This window comes from Clinocottus analis, unplaced genomic scaffold (genome assembly GCF_023055335.1).
Source record: "Clinocottus analis isolate CAN_PGR_092001 unplaced genomic scaffold, fCliAna1.0.p SCAF_12, whole genome shotgun sequence".
Classification (NCBI taxonomy): Eukaryota; Metazoa; Chordata; class Actinopteri; order Perciformes; family Cottidae; genus Clinocottus; species Clinocottus analis.
In genome coordinates, this window is record NW_027175843.1 from 8,385,103 (window position 1) to 8,402,839 (window position 17,737).

The 17,737-nt window shown below is 39.8% G+C and overlaps 1 protein-coding gene across 1 annotated transcript in view; it reads left to right on the top strand.

Annotated features, from left to right (window-relative positions):
* The window catches only part of tmprss3a (transmembrane serine protease 3a), a 77,493-nt gene that overhangs the window by 41,572 nt on the left and 18,184 nt on the right, over window positions 1-17,737 (top strand). The window contains exons 8-9 of the mRNA XM_068573027.1: window positions 5,464-5,629; window positions 7,998-8,167. Coding sequence (XP_068429128.1) covers window positions 5,464-5,629; window positions 7,998-8,167 — 336 coding nt within the window. The remainder of the gene's footprint in view (window positions 1-5,463; window positions 5,630-7,997; window positions 8,168-17,737) is intronic.

Below are 17,737 nucleotides of genomic sequence, written 5' to 3' on the forward strand. Positions count from 1 at the left end.
TTGATTCAAAAACACAGTTAACTGAGACGCAAACAGCTAAGGTTTAATGTAGGTGTGTAACTGATGTGGGACCAGTGTTTACAAAGCAAGTGTATGTGCTTGCATATATTTATGCATGGATGTTTGCATGTACCAACTTCAACTTTTATGGAGGGCCACTGTGTGTATGTTTTTGTGAAAATGTATGCTTTTGGGTCAAACTTCTTATATACCTTTTGATCAATATTTGTACACTTTAAAGAGACACATAAAGATCAGATGTCAAAAGTTGTGTCCTTTCCGCTGTGGTTCTGAAAGAGCTTCTTCAAGTCTGAGCAAATAACCCTCATCAGCACTGCTTTTTTAAATTATATCTCTGGTTATTTGAAATGCAATACTAAATCACCACAGTACCCCAATAGATTAGACCTTTGGATCCTGGAAACAAATTTAAGTTTTAAATGTTTTTGTTCAGACTTTCTCCCAGTTAGGATTTTACAAGCCTCTGATCATATCGTATCATATCAGACAGTTCAACATCTTATTAGCACCTCTACGATATAACAGCGTTTTTCTATTTGTAAGTTAAAAAAAAGAAATATGCAAAAGAACCACATTACTTCACTTCACAATATTGAATCAACCTCATCACAGCAACTTGGCATGTATTAGGTCTGCAGTGCATGATCTAATCAAATTATTATTAATTAAGGTTGCACCTTTGTCCCTGCCATCAGTGTATAAATATCTGTTAATGGGTGAATGATGATGACTGTACAAGTACAGTCCATTTAACATCCATTTTACCATTATACTTATCTGATTTAGCAATAATGAAATACCCACATTCACTGTATCCTCCCCTCTTTTGGTTCCATAATGTTATTATCAATGCTGTGCAAAGTACCCAAAAGCCATACTTGAGTAAAAGTTAAGATACCTTACTGGAAAAGGACTCAAGTAAAAGTGAAAGTCACCTATTTGAATACTACTTGAATAAAAATCTTAAAGTATCTTATATTTTCTGTACTTAAGTATCAAAAGTACTTTTCTGATATAAAATGTACTTAAGTATTGAAAGTACAAGTACATGCTGTTAATAAAAAAGCAAACATTTAGAATTTTGAGAATTATAAACAGTATTCTTTTAAGTGCTGTGTCCTCCATGACCAAGGATCAGGAGTTGTGTTGATAAAATAATTGTGTTGGCTATCACCTACCCAGGAGCAACAATGTTCAACATAATATATTGTACGTAGGTATACTTTTACATCTGCTATGAACTGATTGTCATAATTCTACGAAAAGCAATATGACACTATGAAAGAGTTGTAACAGTGCATTTAGAAGTATGTTCATTCCGCCTGGTACTGGTCTCTGGGTCCCTTAGTAGGGGAAAGCGGGGTAATGTGAGACATTTTTAACATATGCTCCCCTCTGGGCAAGCTAAATGATATATCACTAAAATGTACATATTTCCCATTAATTCAAGATGTTTCCTAGCAATTTAAATGATCAGAATGTCTTCAGGACAAAGGGCAGTAAAAATATATATATTTTTTTTTTTTAAAGTGCTCTTGTGTCTCACTTTACCCCATCTTAGGGGTAAAGTGAGACAGACCAGAGAAATCAAGGGAGTAAAGTGAACCAGCTGGGGGTAAACTGATCCACTTACTTTTTCCATTTTAAATCTACCATAACAACACACGTGGTAACAGTTAGAATCCTGACAGCAACAGAGCTACCAACTCTCACGGTTTCGCCGTGTGACACATACTTTTTCATGTTTTCACACGCTCACACGCCACACAATCAATATCTCAGGCAAAAAAAAAAGTCTGAACTCAAACTCCCCAACAATAGATGGCGTTAAGGAGCGCATCTGTTAACCTATTCGCTGCAAAAACATCCTATTAACCCAAACAGACAGTCGCGGGAGAACTGCCTGTTAAAGATGATAGGCAAGGGAAAATACTTTATCAGAATCAAAACCAAATCTTACAGGTAAAGCCTCCATAAAACATTTGCAACTAAAGAATTAATTATGTCACCTGTCCATCACTACAGCCAGATTTTCAAAGAACTACCCCACTGTAGTTTTAGGGCTGTAGCCCTTCCCAGGGATGTTGCCTCCGGAGTACGGACAGAGAGATGGCAACGTGCTAGGAAGCTGTCAAACCACTCTTCTCCTAAAGAGTAGAGAATTAATTATTATAAGCTTTATGGCCAGATCCGTTAACCTACAGAATCATGTGATGCCTTGCACACCCGAGCTTACCTGCACATTGTTTCTCTGTCCAATTAGAAGGGACATGGGTATTGTTTTTTTCTGCGAATTTAACTGCCAGTTCACAGCACTTAACTGGAGCAAGTGCATGGAACTAGTCAGCTAGTTGTTTCAAGTGTTTGGCAAGCTCCTCCTCCATCTCATCTGTGAATATTCTCTTTGCCTCAGCTACTGCACCCCAGGCTACTGATTTTACTTCCCCTTTCTCTTTTTTTCTTCCTGGATCATTGGAGGATTGTCTTGTTAATATTTCTATCCCTTCCAGCTTTTCTTAAGGACTTCTTTCCTTGCATGACCTCAGCGGCTGCACTCATCATCTCTGCGAGGGGTGTTTGGCCCCAGGTTGTCTTCCTCGTGTAGTTTCTTGGCATGATGGCTTTTCTACAATGTTCATGACATTAAAAATTAAACAGAAGTAATGAATTATTACACTAAAATATGTTTAAGACTAAACTTAATTTGTGCCTAATGGTGGGGTACCACACAGCATTTGTCTCACTTTACCCCACAGCCACTATTTTAGAAAAAACAACATCTCTTAGCAATTCAGGCTAATCTTCAGCTACCCTCAATAGTTTTATATGTTAGAAGTTCATCAATGTGTATGATATATGTTTTTCTACCTGAATCAATTTGCTTTGACACAACATTTTTATGAAAAAACATACTTACCACAGCATCAGCACCAACGTCTCCTTCATGGCAAGGCGGAAATGGGAGGGGCTTGAAAACATACTGGTCACATGACCACAAATGTGTTACTTTGCCAAAATACAGAGGGTGTCTCACATTACCCGTTGTCTCACATTACCCCGCTCTCCCTTCCCGGTCTGTGGGTTCCTTGGTACCAGGCCGCACAGAAAGAACGAGTAAAACTAATTTCACAAAAAGGAAATTCAGGCCGGAAAGATGTTTTGTTCTTCAAATCGAGGGGATACATCCGGTCTGTGCGTAAACTCAAACTGAACAGCTTTACACATGTCAAGAGCTTACGTGTATACATTACTGTAAAAATGAAACTTAAAAGTCTGTTCAACTCTGGCGTTCTGGATTAAAACTAAGGCAAAATATCCTGAGATTGTCAAAAATCCTGCTTCCATTTTACCATCCTGTCTGTGTGCAACGGGTTATAAGTTAGGCAGTAGACTGGACATAAAGGTCTAAGTTACGGACTAGACTGGACATAACAAACACACATCGGGTGTCGTCTCCCGTCACACCCAGATGAGACCCGATCAGTGAAAATATTGTCACGTAACGGGTCAGTGGCGCTTAAAGGTTTGGGACCACTGGACTAGAGCAGGGCTACTCAACTTGGCCAAATAAATTATTATTTGTTATTTGGCAAGTGGGCCAAATAAGAAAATCACAGGGGCAGAGGGGCGTGAGGGCCGCACAGAATATTGATCAAATAATGGCTAAATATGAAATTCAGTAATGTATATTTCCACAGGTAAACAGTCACACATGCATCCCTTTTCTTCCACTTTATATAATTAGTTACAGACTGTCATTCCATTCCAAAACACAGGAAGGCTATCAAGCTTTGATACAGAAGTGCAAAAGTTACATAAAAAACAAACAAAAAATTAGACATTGTTTTTCCTCACACGCCCATATCCACAAATGTAGAAAACAATTTGAAAATAGTATTCAGATATTAGATTAACAATAAATGAGCCTGTTCAAAAACAATTCCAAGCAGAAATTAGGTAGTTACAGCAGCTCCATATCCCAAAATGCATAATAAACTGAACATCTTGAAACAGTATCCATCACAATAATAGTAAATAAGCCTTCAACAACATTTCCAAGCAGAAATAAGGTGCATTGCAGGTTCATATTCCTAAACACAAACAGCCAGATGATTCTGGTAAAACAGCATCCACCAGATTAACAAAAAATAGAGACGACGAGAAATATGCCCCACCGCGAACAGCTGTGTGAACAGCTGTGTGTCGGGAGGGCGTGGCTTAAGACCAAAGAGTGACAGTCATGTTCAATGCGTGAGACTTGAGAGCCCGGATACCTCAGTCTCTCTGCTCCTCTCTGCCGGCGGTCCCCCAGTTGCGGACACAGTCGCGGACATAGTCCCGCGACTGTGTCTGTTTGGGGTAAACAGGATGTCTATGCAGCGAATAGGTTTACAGATGCACTCCATCGTCGGGGAGTTTGAAAATGAACAAACACGCCCCAAACTTTTTTTTTTGGCGTGAGATATTGGTTGTGTGGCGCGTGAGCGTGTGAAAACATGAAAAAGCGTGTGTCACATGGCGAAAGCGTGAGAGTTGGTGGCTCTGATAAATACGTTTCAGTCCATTCACTTTGGAATTGGCGGTTTTCACAGTCAACTTTACGACGCTTCGGCTTTGGGAGAGACATTTTGCCGCTTAATGGTAGCGTCAGCTCGCGCAGGCGTTTCAGTGGGCAGCCAGACCACAGTGCAAGTGAGGAGTGGGTTACGACAACCAACATGGGTGCGTAACATATAGATTTAACCATGCAGGTTTGGTTGAGGCTACAGTGAAATTCAATGGCTCTGGGTTAGATGTCTCAATCTATAAAAGAGGCGTGTCCGTTTTCCGTTAGTTTTATTTTTTCTTACCAAGCTATACTGATTTGCCGGCAGTCTTGCGGGCCATAGCTCAATTCAAACGGGCCTTATCCGGCCCGGTGGCCGCTAGGCCTGGACTAGAGGATGTAGAGACAAATACATAATATTATGATTCTCCAAACCTGCTTGTGTGAAGTCTGTGTTCCACCACAGTCCCCAATGTTTCTTTTTTCTTGTAAAGATATATTTTAATTTGTATTGAGTAACGAAGGTTTTAGGGGAAATGTAGCGGAGTAAAAGTACCAGTTTTCTTTGCAAAATGTAGTGAAGTAAAAGTAAAAAGCCAACAGAAATATAAATAGTACAGTACAGATATCCAAAAAAACACTTTAGTACAGTAACAAAGTATTTCTACTTCGTTACTATACACCACTGGTTATTATTATTTGGTCTACAGTGGCCCTAAATACTACTATTGTAGTACTAAGCAACTGACCCCAGGCAACTACTCAATGGTAGGAGAAACTTAGTTAATGACGAATGGCATGGTATTGATCCAGTGCATGTGAATTGGTACTGTGTTTGTATCCATGCATTAGAGGTGCACAAGCTTACCTATGAGCCCTCATGCATCTGTCCTCAGAGTGCGGTTCCAGACCACAGTACAACACTCGTATCGTAGGAGGTAACATATCCAAGCCAGGTCAGTTCCCATGGCAGGTCAGTCTCCACTTCAGCAGTGAACACCTGTGCGGAGGCTCCATCATAACATCACGCTGGGTCCTCACTGCAGCACACTGTGTGTATGGGTGAGTACTACATATTAATTGTTCTACTGTGCAAGCATCCAGAAGAAAAGATTAGGTGTATAATAAGGCAAATTGTCAATTAGTTTGTGAATAGTAGCTAATTAAAGTTCCACATGGGTACATTTAAAAGGGGGAAGTATGGCTGTCTTTTTTGTCAAAATCACTAAATCTGAAAAGGACAAAGACTAGGTCTGGTCTCAGGGAGGACATGCCCCCCATCATTTTTCCAAGACCATTTCCCCTCTTTTACATTTTATATTTTGATTTTCCTTTTAGAATATCTCTAAATGGTGTCTTTTGACTGTGCAGTTGTCAGTCTATAATCATAACTGATAATACAATGTCATCATCGGGTGTCTTATCTGAGTCACTTAATCACTGGAGCGGCTGTAGCTCAGAGGAATGAGTGGTTATAACTGAAAGGTACCTGGTTTGATCCCCAGTCCCTCTATAGTTCATGTCAAAGTGGCCCTGAGCTTAACCTCAGGCACACTTAACCCCTAACTGCTCTCAAGTCAGCCCACTGCTCCTTAACCGATGATGGTTCAAATGCAGAAAAGAATTTCCCCAAGGGGATTAATGAAGTGCATGTTTCTTCTTTTCTTTTTCATTCTGTCAATATTGTGCAATTAAAGCAATTAAGCTTCATTTGCTTTAAGTTGCAATGGTGGGGGTTAACAGCAATGCATCAGTAGTCGGCCGAGCATTTTCTGCCTAGGGCTTTATTAAATATGTCCAAAAATCCCAGGTGGTCGTGAGGAAAGAAGTACCAGAATCAATAAGTTATAATAAAAATATTTAATAGAAAGAGATGATGAAATTCGATACGTACAATACTTGATCAAGGCCCTTTCGATCTCAGCCAGAACCACAGGCTGCATGCAGTTAACTGTCTCTCGACGTCATCGTAGGAAAGAGGCCGAGCCAAGTTCCGTTTTCAATTTTAACACAACACATTCACTTGGGTATTGGTTCAAATTTATGGCATGCGATTGGCTAAGAGTCACACATGGGCGGAGTCTCTCTTTGGCGCAGGTTTTGAATTTGAAGTCCTCACTCCGCCTTCCTATGTTAGCTAACAACATATTAGACCTAGAAGGAATTTGTTATTCAGTTCTACAGGTTACAGTGCAACAGGAATTCTCTATTCTGAGCTATAGTCATCCTCAAGAAACCCAATGCATGTAAACTCTCCCCACTTCTGCAGCAGTTCAAATGCAAATTGAATCCCCCTCATGTCCTGATAAGACCAGGAGGAAGTTACCCAGTCCACAGGTGGTCCAGCCATTATTATACATGTGTAAGTCCAATATTCACACCCTAGGCTATTACAATTCTACAAAACCCAACAGCTTCTGTGCTGTCTAATGTCATATACATAAATACGCGCATGACGGGATGCTGCGTAATAACGGACAATGCATATAGTCCACATTAACAAGAACAAATTTACAAGACCCAGTCACATTTAGTTATAACAAAACAATCCAACAAAACTGCGGCACTAAAACACTGGTCACTGAGCACGAGCCACGATCGAAAGGAACGATATTAGCTATATAATAAAAACAACAGAATAGACCCATGGATCATTCATCAAATTAATTATTATAAGTTGTTTGAGTTTTTTTTAGTCAATCATTACATATAATACAATCTAATATACAGAAAAAAGACTGAAAAGGTATAAGTAGAAGCATAATGCTTTTATATATATATATATATATATATATATATATATATATATATATATATATATATATATATATATATATATATATATATAAAATCCTTATCAATTAAATCAGATAATGTATTTCATATTAAAAAAATAATCAAATTCTTTCATTTTTTCATGTATACAAATACATTTCACTCACACTTGGTGACATGGTGAGTAAGTCTGTTCATATAACACATGATGTCATCCATAGCAACAGGATGAACCCTGGCCTTCTTTTTATCTTCTTCGGGAGTTTTCTCAGTTCCTCAGTAAAGGTGTCTCAGAAGCGTTGTGAAAAGGTCTAAAGAGGAAACCTTTAGCCCCTGAAGGAGGCAATAATAATCTTATAACACGAAAGTGTGTACTACATGCCACTGCTTCATATCAAAGAGCACAAACATCACAAGTTGTAAGACCTTAAATCAGATAAGGCCCCATATATCATTTAACCTGGCAGGGTGACTCCCAAACACTGTCTAATAGACATGTTATTTCTTTACTAAACATGTGACTTGTGTTTAAAGTTGGGATTGACTGTATTTTAGGAGGAGAGTCATGAATGAAAACCACATTCTATTTAACTGTCCCTCTTACATACTCCCGAGAGTAACGTGTTTCACTATATCTTCTGCTGTCGGTCATCAGGTTTGCCGATCCTTCCATGTGGGTGGTCCACGTGGGGCTGACGGAGCAGCCAGTCCACGGGGTTCAGTCTCTGGCTGTGGAGCAGATTATATACCACACTCGCTACAGGCCGAAAGGACTGGACTATGACATTGCGCTGATGAAACTGGCCATGTCACTGGCTTTCAATGGTATTGGTGTTCTCTTTTAAGACCTTGCTGAATACTCACCCCCTTTCTCAATAACATCCTTTTCTTTGTTCATACACTCACAGAAGAGACCAATAGGTTCAGTTTAGTCCCAAGACTAACTTTAGCAAAGCACACAACCTCACCCTGTCAATTCAATTAATTTAGGAGGCAGGAACAATATCACAAGTTGCATATTTGGACCTCTGTGAGTAATAAGAATTACCTGGACGTCCTCTTTTTCCCTGACATGTCCTCTTTTCGAGACATAAAAAATGCGTCTGGCAGGGATTCCAAAAACGTCCGGGATTTTGCCTCGTTGGATATTTGTGTTTCTCTGAGTCTTTCACAAACTAGTTATTACGCTCTTACAAGTTTTGAAACGGTATCTTACGTTTCACGCGCGAGCTCTGACTGTAGAGAGAACTGTCATCGGTCGACCAATCTCAGGGTTGCCAGATGCACGATAATTATCCTCCAAATACAGCCATTTTGAGCCTTTGGTACGATACTACACTATTTCCAATCTGGCAACACTGAGCATCTTGTCACCTCCACTTGAACAAATATCCTGTTACGCTCTGAAGAAAGTAGTTCGGCATAAAACATCACCGCATCAATAATTGACTGGAATTTCAGCGGCAGACTTTTTTTGGCAGTTTAGCACGACTCGTTCTTTTTTATGAGCTAAATATCGCGTAGATGCACAACTGTGGAGCGGAATGAAACAATAACGGGGTTCACCTCACGGCCTGTAGTTGCATTGTTTACAACAGCACCCCAATGTATAAATGACAATGTATATATCCGTCTTTTATCATAAATATTTATGTTCTCAAAAAAATATACCGAGAATATTGGTAACGTGATTAATCATGATTAATCCACAGAAACCTGTGATTAATCTGATTAAAAATTATAATCATTTCACAGACCTACTAATAAGACTAGCACTGGGCGTGAGCAGGACCATTACAGAAGGGAGGGCCAGAATCCACATTGTAGTGTTACAGGTTGTCCCTAGGGCCGACTACAGGGGATCAGTGCAAAGGAGAGAAGTAAACAGGCAAAATCAGATGGTATATATGAAAGTGAAGGTTTATTTTTCGTCCCACCAGCAAGTTAATTTCCATTAATCAAAAAATAAATAAAAAAGTTAATTATCAAACAAAATGTCCCAGAGGAGAAAGTGGTTATTTAACCAAAACTCAACACTGCCAATTGCGGTGTCGGCCCTGATCCTGAGTGGGGATGTAGCGCCCCTCCACTACCTGGCCCCTTGTGATGCCACATATCACTCTCCCCAGGCCTGACATCCTCGGCATGGTGATTGAGGACTAATTTAGTTTATTTTGTATAGCCCAAAATCACAAATACAAGATTTGCATCGCAGGGCTTTACAATCTATACACATAACATCCCTGTGCCAGGACCTCATGATGCAGTTTTCCTTTCAACTTTTCCAACTATACATTTAAACGACAAGGCTTTTCAACAGTTTAATTAAATGATTTTGAACTGTAACTTTTTTCAGCAGGTATTTTGCCTTATTTATAATTATTTGCTATTTATTTATATATTCATCTATTCCGCTATTTTCAGCTGTATTAATATATTCAGCTGTTTTCACATATACTCTGCTATTCTTTCATTTTCAAATATATTTAGCTACATTTAGCTAATTTAAGCTATATTCCACTATGTTGAGCTATTTCTTTCAAATATTTCAGCTATAAGCTTCAGCTTTTTGCATTCCAACGCATTTTTTTGTTAAGTGTGGCTTCAGCCGCATGGGGTCATAGACCCCATGCTGCAAGCCAACTTTATGTTCTCCTGCGGGCTTATTAGTTGGAATGCTGCAATTAGTTGGAATGCTGCAATGCTGCAAGCATTCCAACTATTGTTCTTCAAATCTTTATTAAACTTTTTATTATTATTAAGTGTGGCTTCAGCCGCATGGGGTCATAGACCATGCTGCAAGCACACTTCATGTTCTCCTGCGGGCTTATTAGTTGGAATGCTACAAGCATTCCAACTATTGTTCTTCAAATCTTTATTAAACTTTTTATTAGTTGGAATGCTGCAAACAATAGTTGGAATGCTACAAGCATTCCAACTATTGTTCTTCAAATCTTTATTAAACTGTTTCTTCTATTTCTTCCATCCGTATTTTGGACCGTAACTAGTCCTTCATATTTCCAGTTACAGAAAAAAGTTCAATTATTCAAATATTCAGCTACTTAAGGAGACGATGGCTATGACTTTTCATATTTCTGACTTTTCAAATTTCCAAATTATTAAGCTTTTTATGATTTTTTTTTATAATGGGACCCAATGGGGAAATCTTCAAATCATCTCCAACTTCAAACGTTTACAGTTTCTTCATACGTTGAGCTTGAGACAATATTTAAAATTTCACATGTTGACAAAACCTTCAGCTATTAATCTACGCTTTTACATTTTTCATATTTTCTCAATTTTCAAAATTATTCAGCTTTTTATAAAAAAAAAAAAGAATGGTTTCCAATGAAGAACATCTTCAAATCCGCTTTCAACTCTTCAACTTCAAAAGGGAAAGGCTCTGTCATACCTTCAACTAGAGACACCATTCCACCTTTAAAATGTTGACAAAACGTTTAGCTGTTATTGTATAACTCATCTTTTTGATATCTCCTATAGTGTTTTAACTGTAGGCGTTTTCGTTTTATAGTTTTTCCGCACCTTTTCTGCCTTTCTCATTATTGTGTGTTGGGCAGCTCACAGCGGTGACGTCATACTCCAGAGCGAGGGCACTTGGCGATACACATATTTTAAACTTGCCCTCTACTCCAAACCGTATACTCTTTGGGCATAATTTATAGCTCAAAACGTTGGAAATCTTGTCTTCTGCCGTAAACTGCGGTCGATAGGAATCCAACAGATAAGACGTGTTGAAGTCCGACTGAATGGGAGAGCAGGTCCGTCCCCAGCAGCAGCCCTTTGGTCTGTGCATCTACAGGCAGCAGGCACGTAAGCGGCCGCACACGCGAACGGGTGGCGCACATGAATGGCGTGCTCGCGCGTGAACGGCAGCACACGTAAACGCCCACTAACGTGAAACGGCCGCGCGTGTAAACGCTCACCACCGGGTGCGCCCGCGCCTCAACGGCCGCGCGCGTGCACGGCCGTGCGCGCGCGAACGGCCGCGTTAACGTGTTATTATGGTCGCGTGCACGTTCGTGTGTGTGTGCGCGCGCGTGTGTGCAGGTCACTTTGGTTATAGACGTCAGGATTAACAGCGTCACTGACGTTCACGTTCTGAGGTTTGACAGATGGTTTTGTAGACACTCAATAATATCAGGCTTCTCATCAACTGCACCTGTGGATCAGTGGTTAGCAACTTTGGTCTTAGAAGCAAAGGGTCAGTGGTTCAAACCCCACCTATGGCAGATTTTAATTTTTCAAAAAAACTTTTTTTTTCTTCTGTTGGACTGGACACTGTGGCGGGCTGGGTCGTATGTTTGACACCCCAGATTTAGATGATGCAGTTTTCCTTTCAACTTTTCCAATTATACATTTAAACGACAAGAATTTAACAGTTCAATTAAATGACTTTGAACTGTAAAATTTTTCAGCAGGTATTTTGCCTTTTCTATATTTTCAATAATGATTTGCTAGTTATTTATATATTCATCTATTCCGCTATTTTCAGCTATATTAATATATTCAGCTATTTTTACATATATTCAGCTATTCTTTCATTTTCAAATATATTTAGCTATATTTAGCTAATTTAAGCTATATTCCACTATGTTCAGCTATATTCAGCTATTTCTTTCAAATATTTCAGCTATAAGCTTCAGCTTTTTGCATTCCAACGCATTTTCAGCAGGAAATGCTCTTTCTAGTTATTATTCTATTTCTTCCATCCGTATTTTGGACCTCTTAAACTCTTTCATATTTTCAGCTACAGAAAAAAGGTCAATTATTAAAATATTCAGTTACCTAAGGACACGATGGCTAAGACCTTTCATATTTCAGACTTTTCAAATCTTTGAATTATTAAGCTTTTTATGATTATTTTTATAATGGGACCGAATGGGGAAATCTTCAAATCATCTTCAACTTCAAACGTTTACAGTTTCTTCATACGTTGAGCTTGAGACAATATTTAAAATTCCATATGTTGACAAAACCTTCAGCTATTAATCTACGCTTTTACATTTTTCATATTTTCTCAAATTTTAGAATTATTCAGCTTTTTATCAAAAAAAAAAGAATGGTTTCCAATGAAGAACATCTTCAAATCCGCTTTCAACTCTTCAACTTCAAAAGGTAAAGGCTCTGTCATGCCTTCGGCTAGAGACACCATTCCACCATTCCATATGTCTGTGCTCTCATCTACTATCAGGGTATGCCAGGGTGCATTTTTTTTGTTCGAGTTTAGGAAAAATGTTTGGACAATTTCGGAGTTTACAATGGGTGTGTATGGCATGGAATGTTTTGGCTAGAGTGGAGCACCAACTGACAGAGTGACAGGGAGCGACAGAAACTGATAAAAAAAATAAAATGTATTTTGTCTTTACTCCCACAATGTTCACTCTTCATACACCATTGTTGGATAGAAACGTAGAAAATCTTGTGCTTGTGGTAGACATGCGTCGCATGAATGAGGGCTGAACTGTTTCATCACTTTACAGCCGTGTTTAACAACAGCAACGTAACGTTCATAGTTTTCCAGCCGGTTTAACAGATAATTGAAAGTATTTACAAGGTAGGCTAATTATTATTTACATGATCTGTGTTTGTTGGTCATGATCGTTTCTTCTCGTGAACGCCCAAATGAAACGTCATTTTAAATGTTGCCGCCGCAAGGGATTGTGGGTCGGCATTTTCTCCTTTCCTTTCGTTAAGGAAGGTCCAGTGCAATGTTCCCTCTAAGCTGCGCGCTTGCGCAATCGCGCACTGCTTGCACATTCTCAGCGCACAAGAAAATCTATGCAGCGCATAAAATAAAATTCAACATAAACGTATTAATTAATATCTAATATTAGACCTAATCTAATCTAATGAATTAGACCAATAATATTGTTTTCTGTACCATTTTGCAACGTAACTCAGTGAGTGACAGGTGTCCAGCCAATGATACGATACAGTTCACTTACGCTACGCAGCCAATCATAGCTTTGACAGTGCTTGCCTATGTGCCCTCTGCCCTGCCCATACACGCCGTGCAGGCTAGCTAGCTAACAACAACCCTTACCATGGCGAAACGAACGGGCAGCGACACATCCACTCACCAAGCCAAAGTAAAAAAGAAATGCGGTTCTTTTAAGATGGAATGGCTGTCGGAGTATGTGCAAATAGAAGAACAAGCGGTGAAACTGGTTGAGATTTTTTCTTTTTCGAGTGAGAAAGGTCTACTCTGTAAAACATTTACCATTAGCGAAGCCAATGTAGCATGTGAGCTTTCGGAGGGAAAAATGTGGACTGAATGGAAGTTGGACTACCTCAAGCGTCACATTCAGCAGAAAAGTCATTTGAAAGCTGTTGGAATTGTACGAAGACTCAAGATGGGACAGGGGATTGGTACATTATTGCGGGAGAGCGCAAAAGACAGAGAAAAGGAAGGAGCTGTCACACAAAACAAAATCTGACCCCGAGCAAGTTCAAGTTGTCATTGACAATATTTTACTTGCCATCAAAATGAATGCATCAATGCTGTCAGTTCAACAAATCCACGATCACATGGCAAAGTATGTGAGTATACCAGAAAGCTGGCGAAGCAAAAACTATGCCTTTGAATTTGTGAACTCAATCAATGAGATAGTGCAGAATGAGACTATGTGCAGTGTTAAAAATGCACCCTGGCATACCCTGATAGTAGATGAGAGCACAGACATATCAGTACACAAAATGCTAGTCCTATATATTAAATATAGGAAGGAAAATGATGTTAACTATAAAACTGTGTTTGGTGGCATCATCCAGCTGACAGCATGCACTGCTCAGGATATTGTGCAGGCAATAACTCAGTTTTACTCCAAACATGGACTGGACATGCAGAGAATGGTGATGCTGACCTCCGATGGTGCCTCAGTAATGCTAGGAAAACACAACGGAGTTGCGGCTTTGTTAAAGCGCCAAATACCACACCTAACTGAACAGCATTGTGTGGCCCATAGAGAGGACTTGGGCATTGATGATGCCTGGAAAAATGTACCTTTGATGCGAGATGTGGAAACTCTTCTTAGAACTGTGTATTCCACTTTCTCTCGGTCCACTGTGAAGAGGGGCAAAATGGAGGACCAAGCAAAGATTCTTGATGAAGATACACTGTCATTCAGGCCTCTGAACGAAGTGCGATGGCTGTCGCGGCACCAAGCTGTCAATGCTGTTCTGAGGAACTACACTGTGCTTCAAGAATTCTGCAAAAGAGAATTCACTGATAACAGAGATCCAGTGGCAAAGTACTGCTTCAAAAAGCTGAGTGATTCAAAGTTCAAGGTTACTGTCACTGCTCTGGGAGATGTTTTGGGTGAGCTAGCACAACTCTGCCTCACTTTACAAAGACGCAACCTGACTGTGATGGAAGGACACTGCTTTGCTGGAGCAAAGATTGAGAAGTTGCGTTCCCAATACTTGAAGGAGAAGGATGTACAGTGGAGTGACTGTGTCAAAGAGGCAATGGGGACCTCATCAGCTGATGGCAGAAATACTGGTGAGATTACTCTTTTCATTAGTAAACTCTGTGATCACATGGATGCTTGTTTTCCAGAGGATGAATTAAAGGAGTGGTCTGCATTTGACATTGAAGCATTGAGCTCAGACATCAGTTTTGACTATGGATCAGCAGACATTGCCACACTGGCAAAGAAGTATGAGGCCATTCTCCACCACCCACAGTCTATGGAGGCCATTAATAGGCAATATGCTGAATTCAAGTACATAATGAAGCAAAAACTTAAACAAGGGTCAATCAGCACATTCTCAGATATGGTTGCTGCAGCACTTAGATGTGAGGAGCTGAAGGAGATCTCACAGCTTGTGGATATTTGTGCTACATTTCAAGCTTCCAGTGCGGATTGTGAAAGAGGATTTAGTTTAATGAATCATATCAAAACAGCATCCAGAAATCGTCTTGAAGTGGCACATTTGGACCAGCTGATGCGCATAAAGTCAAAGCAAGAAGCAGACGAAGCCATCAACCTGGACAAAGTGTACAACCATTGGAGAAGTGAGAAGGACAGACGTGAAAAATAAGGTAAAATTTAAGTCAGATTTGCATATTCTAGTGACATTTATTAAGATTTTTTATTTATGGATATTAATCATTAAATGCTGTTACTACTAGATAATTTATGGGTAGTACAAATGCTAATAAAAAACTGAGTAATTAGATATTTTACAGACAAAGAGTTACAGGAATTTACACTGTATCACAAGCTACAGCACATGTCATTGTGCAAAATATGAATGTTTTAATGTGAACAAAATGTTATGTCTGAAAGGTGTATATGTATCATTTCTTCCAGAACAGGACCCTCAGCCAGGCCACAACTGGACTTCACCCAGGCCAGAGCAGGACTCTTCCTATGGCCAAAGCAGGACTCTTCCTATGGCCAAAGCAGGACTCTTCCTATGGCCAAAGCAGGACTCTTCCTATGGCCAAAGCAGGACTCTTCCTATGACCAAAGCAGGACTCTTCCCATGGCCAAAGCAGGACTCTCACATATAACATACTACACATCTCATGAACAAGATTTTTGTCTTTTTTTCATTTTAAGTGGGCAAAATCACTTATAGTAAAAGTAAACTAATGAAAATTGCTGCTGTAATTTGATTCTTTTAATAAGCCATGTAACTTGCTATGATCCAAGGTTTTGAACAGGTGTGATACTGGTGTGTGGCCACAGCGTGCACATCTGATGTTGCTCACAGTGGTTCTCAGTGTGCTCAGGGAGCTTGTGTGTATGCCCAGACACATGAAAAATTAGAGGGAACACTGGTCCAGTGGTTCCTAAGCTAAAGGAGCTAAGTTCGGAGGCATGAAGCTCCTTTCCTTTGCGTTTAGAGAATTCGACCGGCACTTGTCATGGCGGCCACTTAGGTACTTCCGGGTCATTTCCCTCAGTTAGGAAGGTTCCTAACCAAAAAGGACTATTGGACCGCAGCCTGTGGCCGTTGTTAACTTTTGGTGGCTGATTACCCTTTTTGCCTCGTTAGGTAGACGCGGAAGATACCTGTCTATAACGAGGGTTTCTATAATGCCTGCAGGACTGCGTTTGTCCGGTTCTAATCACCTTTTCGTCACTTATCAATTCATACATTTGGGACCGGGGCGTCCCTCCAAAGACCAGTTATGAAAATGTTGGACCGTGCTAAATTTGGTGAGCCCCTGGCGACTCAAACTCTCTCCCTCACTACCGTTCGTAGTCGTGGGCAATATCAGCCTCTACATCTTGAAACGCTTTAAGTGCCTCACCAGATAGGAAAGGCGCCAGAGGTCCAACCCACTGTCTCCTCGGCCACTCTCCTCGAGTTGCAGTTGATTCAAAAGCAGGAAGGTAAGCTTCCAAATCGTCTGTCACCCCAGTTTAGGGATGAAATTAGCTGCCCTTGGTTTCGACTTTGGCACCTGCCGGAGCTTCTGCTCCTTCAGTTTACTAGAGAGCTGGAAAAAACAATGGCCCCAGTCATTGTTTGTTTGTGGCTCTCCGTTACGAACGGAAAAGTAATCAAAAAGCTACGAGAAAGTTGCAAAAAAGTTACAGCCTGATGTCCAAGCGTAATTTAAACCAATCTTAAAGAAAAAGAAAAAGAAATAAACATAACGGCAGCTACTGCGACAGGCAGCCGCTGGCACAACGCTAACATACTATGAGCTCTCTAGTGAGGTAATAAGGGACTTTAAGCTCCCTAGTTGGGTAATATGGTATTATGAGCTCTGTATTTGGGTAATATGGTATTATGAGGTGAACTCTCTATTGGGTAATATGGTTCTATAATATGTGCCAGATATTTAAAATGTTACATAGGTGAAACAGGCGGTCCTTAAGATTTGTTTTATGTGGAGTTAAAGGACAAGACCTAATCAAAGATAGCTCAGAGATTCTTCATGGTGGTGTTGGATGCCAGAGCAAAGCCATGAGAAACTATATGATTCGATAATTGATTTTGAAGGATATTCCAAATTGATATTCTTTCAAGTTTTCGTGATGGTTACTTTCATTAATGGTTTGAGGGTTATACCATCTAGCAAACTTCCTTTATTATTCTTTTTTAGAGAGATTATCAACAAGATGATCATTTTGGGAGAGACTACAGCTAGCGTATTAATCCTCTGTTATATTGAGAGACCGATTGTTCTACTGGCAGCTATTGGGATGGCGTGAATGAGAAGATGGACAACAATCCATGATGTTCAATTGAAGTAATATATCCATGAGTTAAAAATCTTATCGGACCCTAAAACACTGACAGAGGGTAGTCAAAGTATGAGACAGGTTTGCATCGTTGAAAATGTTATCCATCATCATTTTACACTCCAGCTCATGATCTTAAGCTAAACAGTAAACTCATATTTTAATGTTT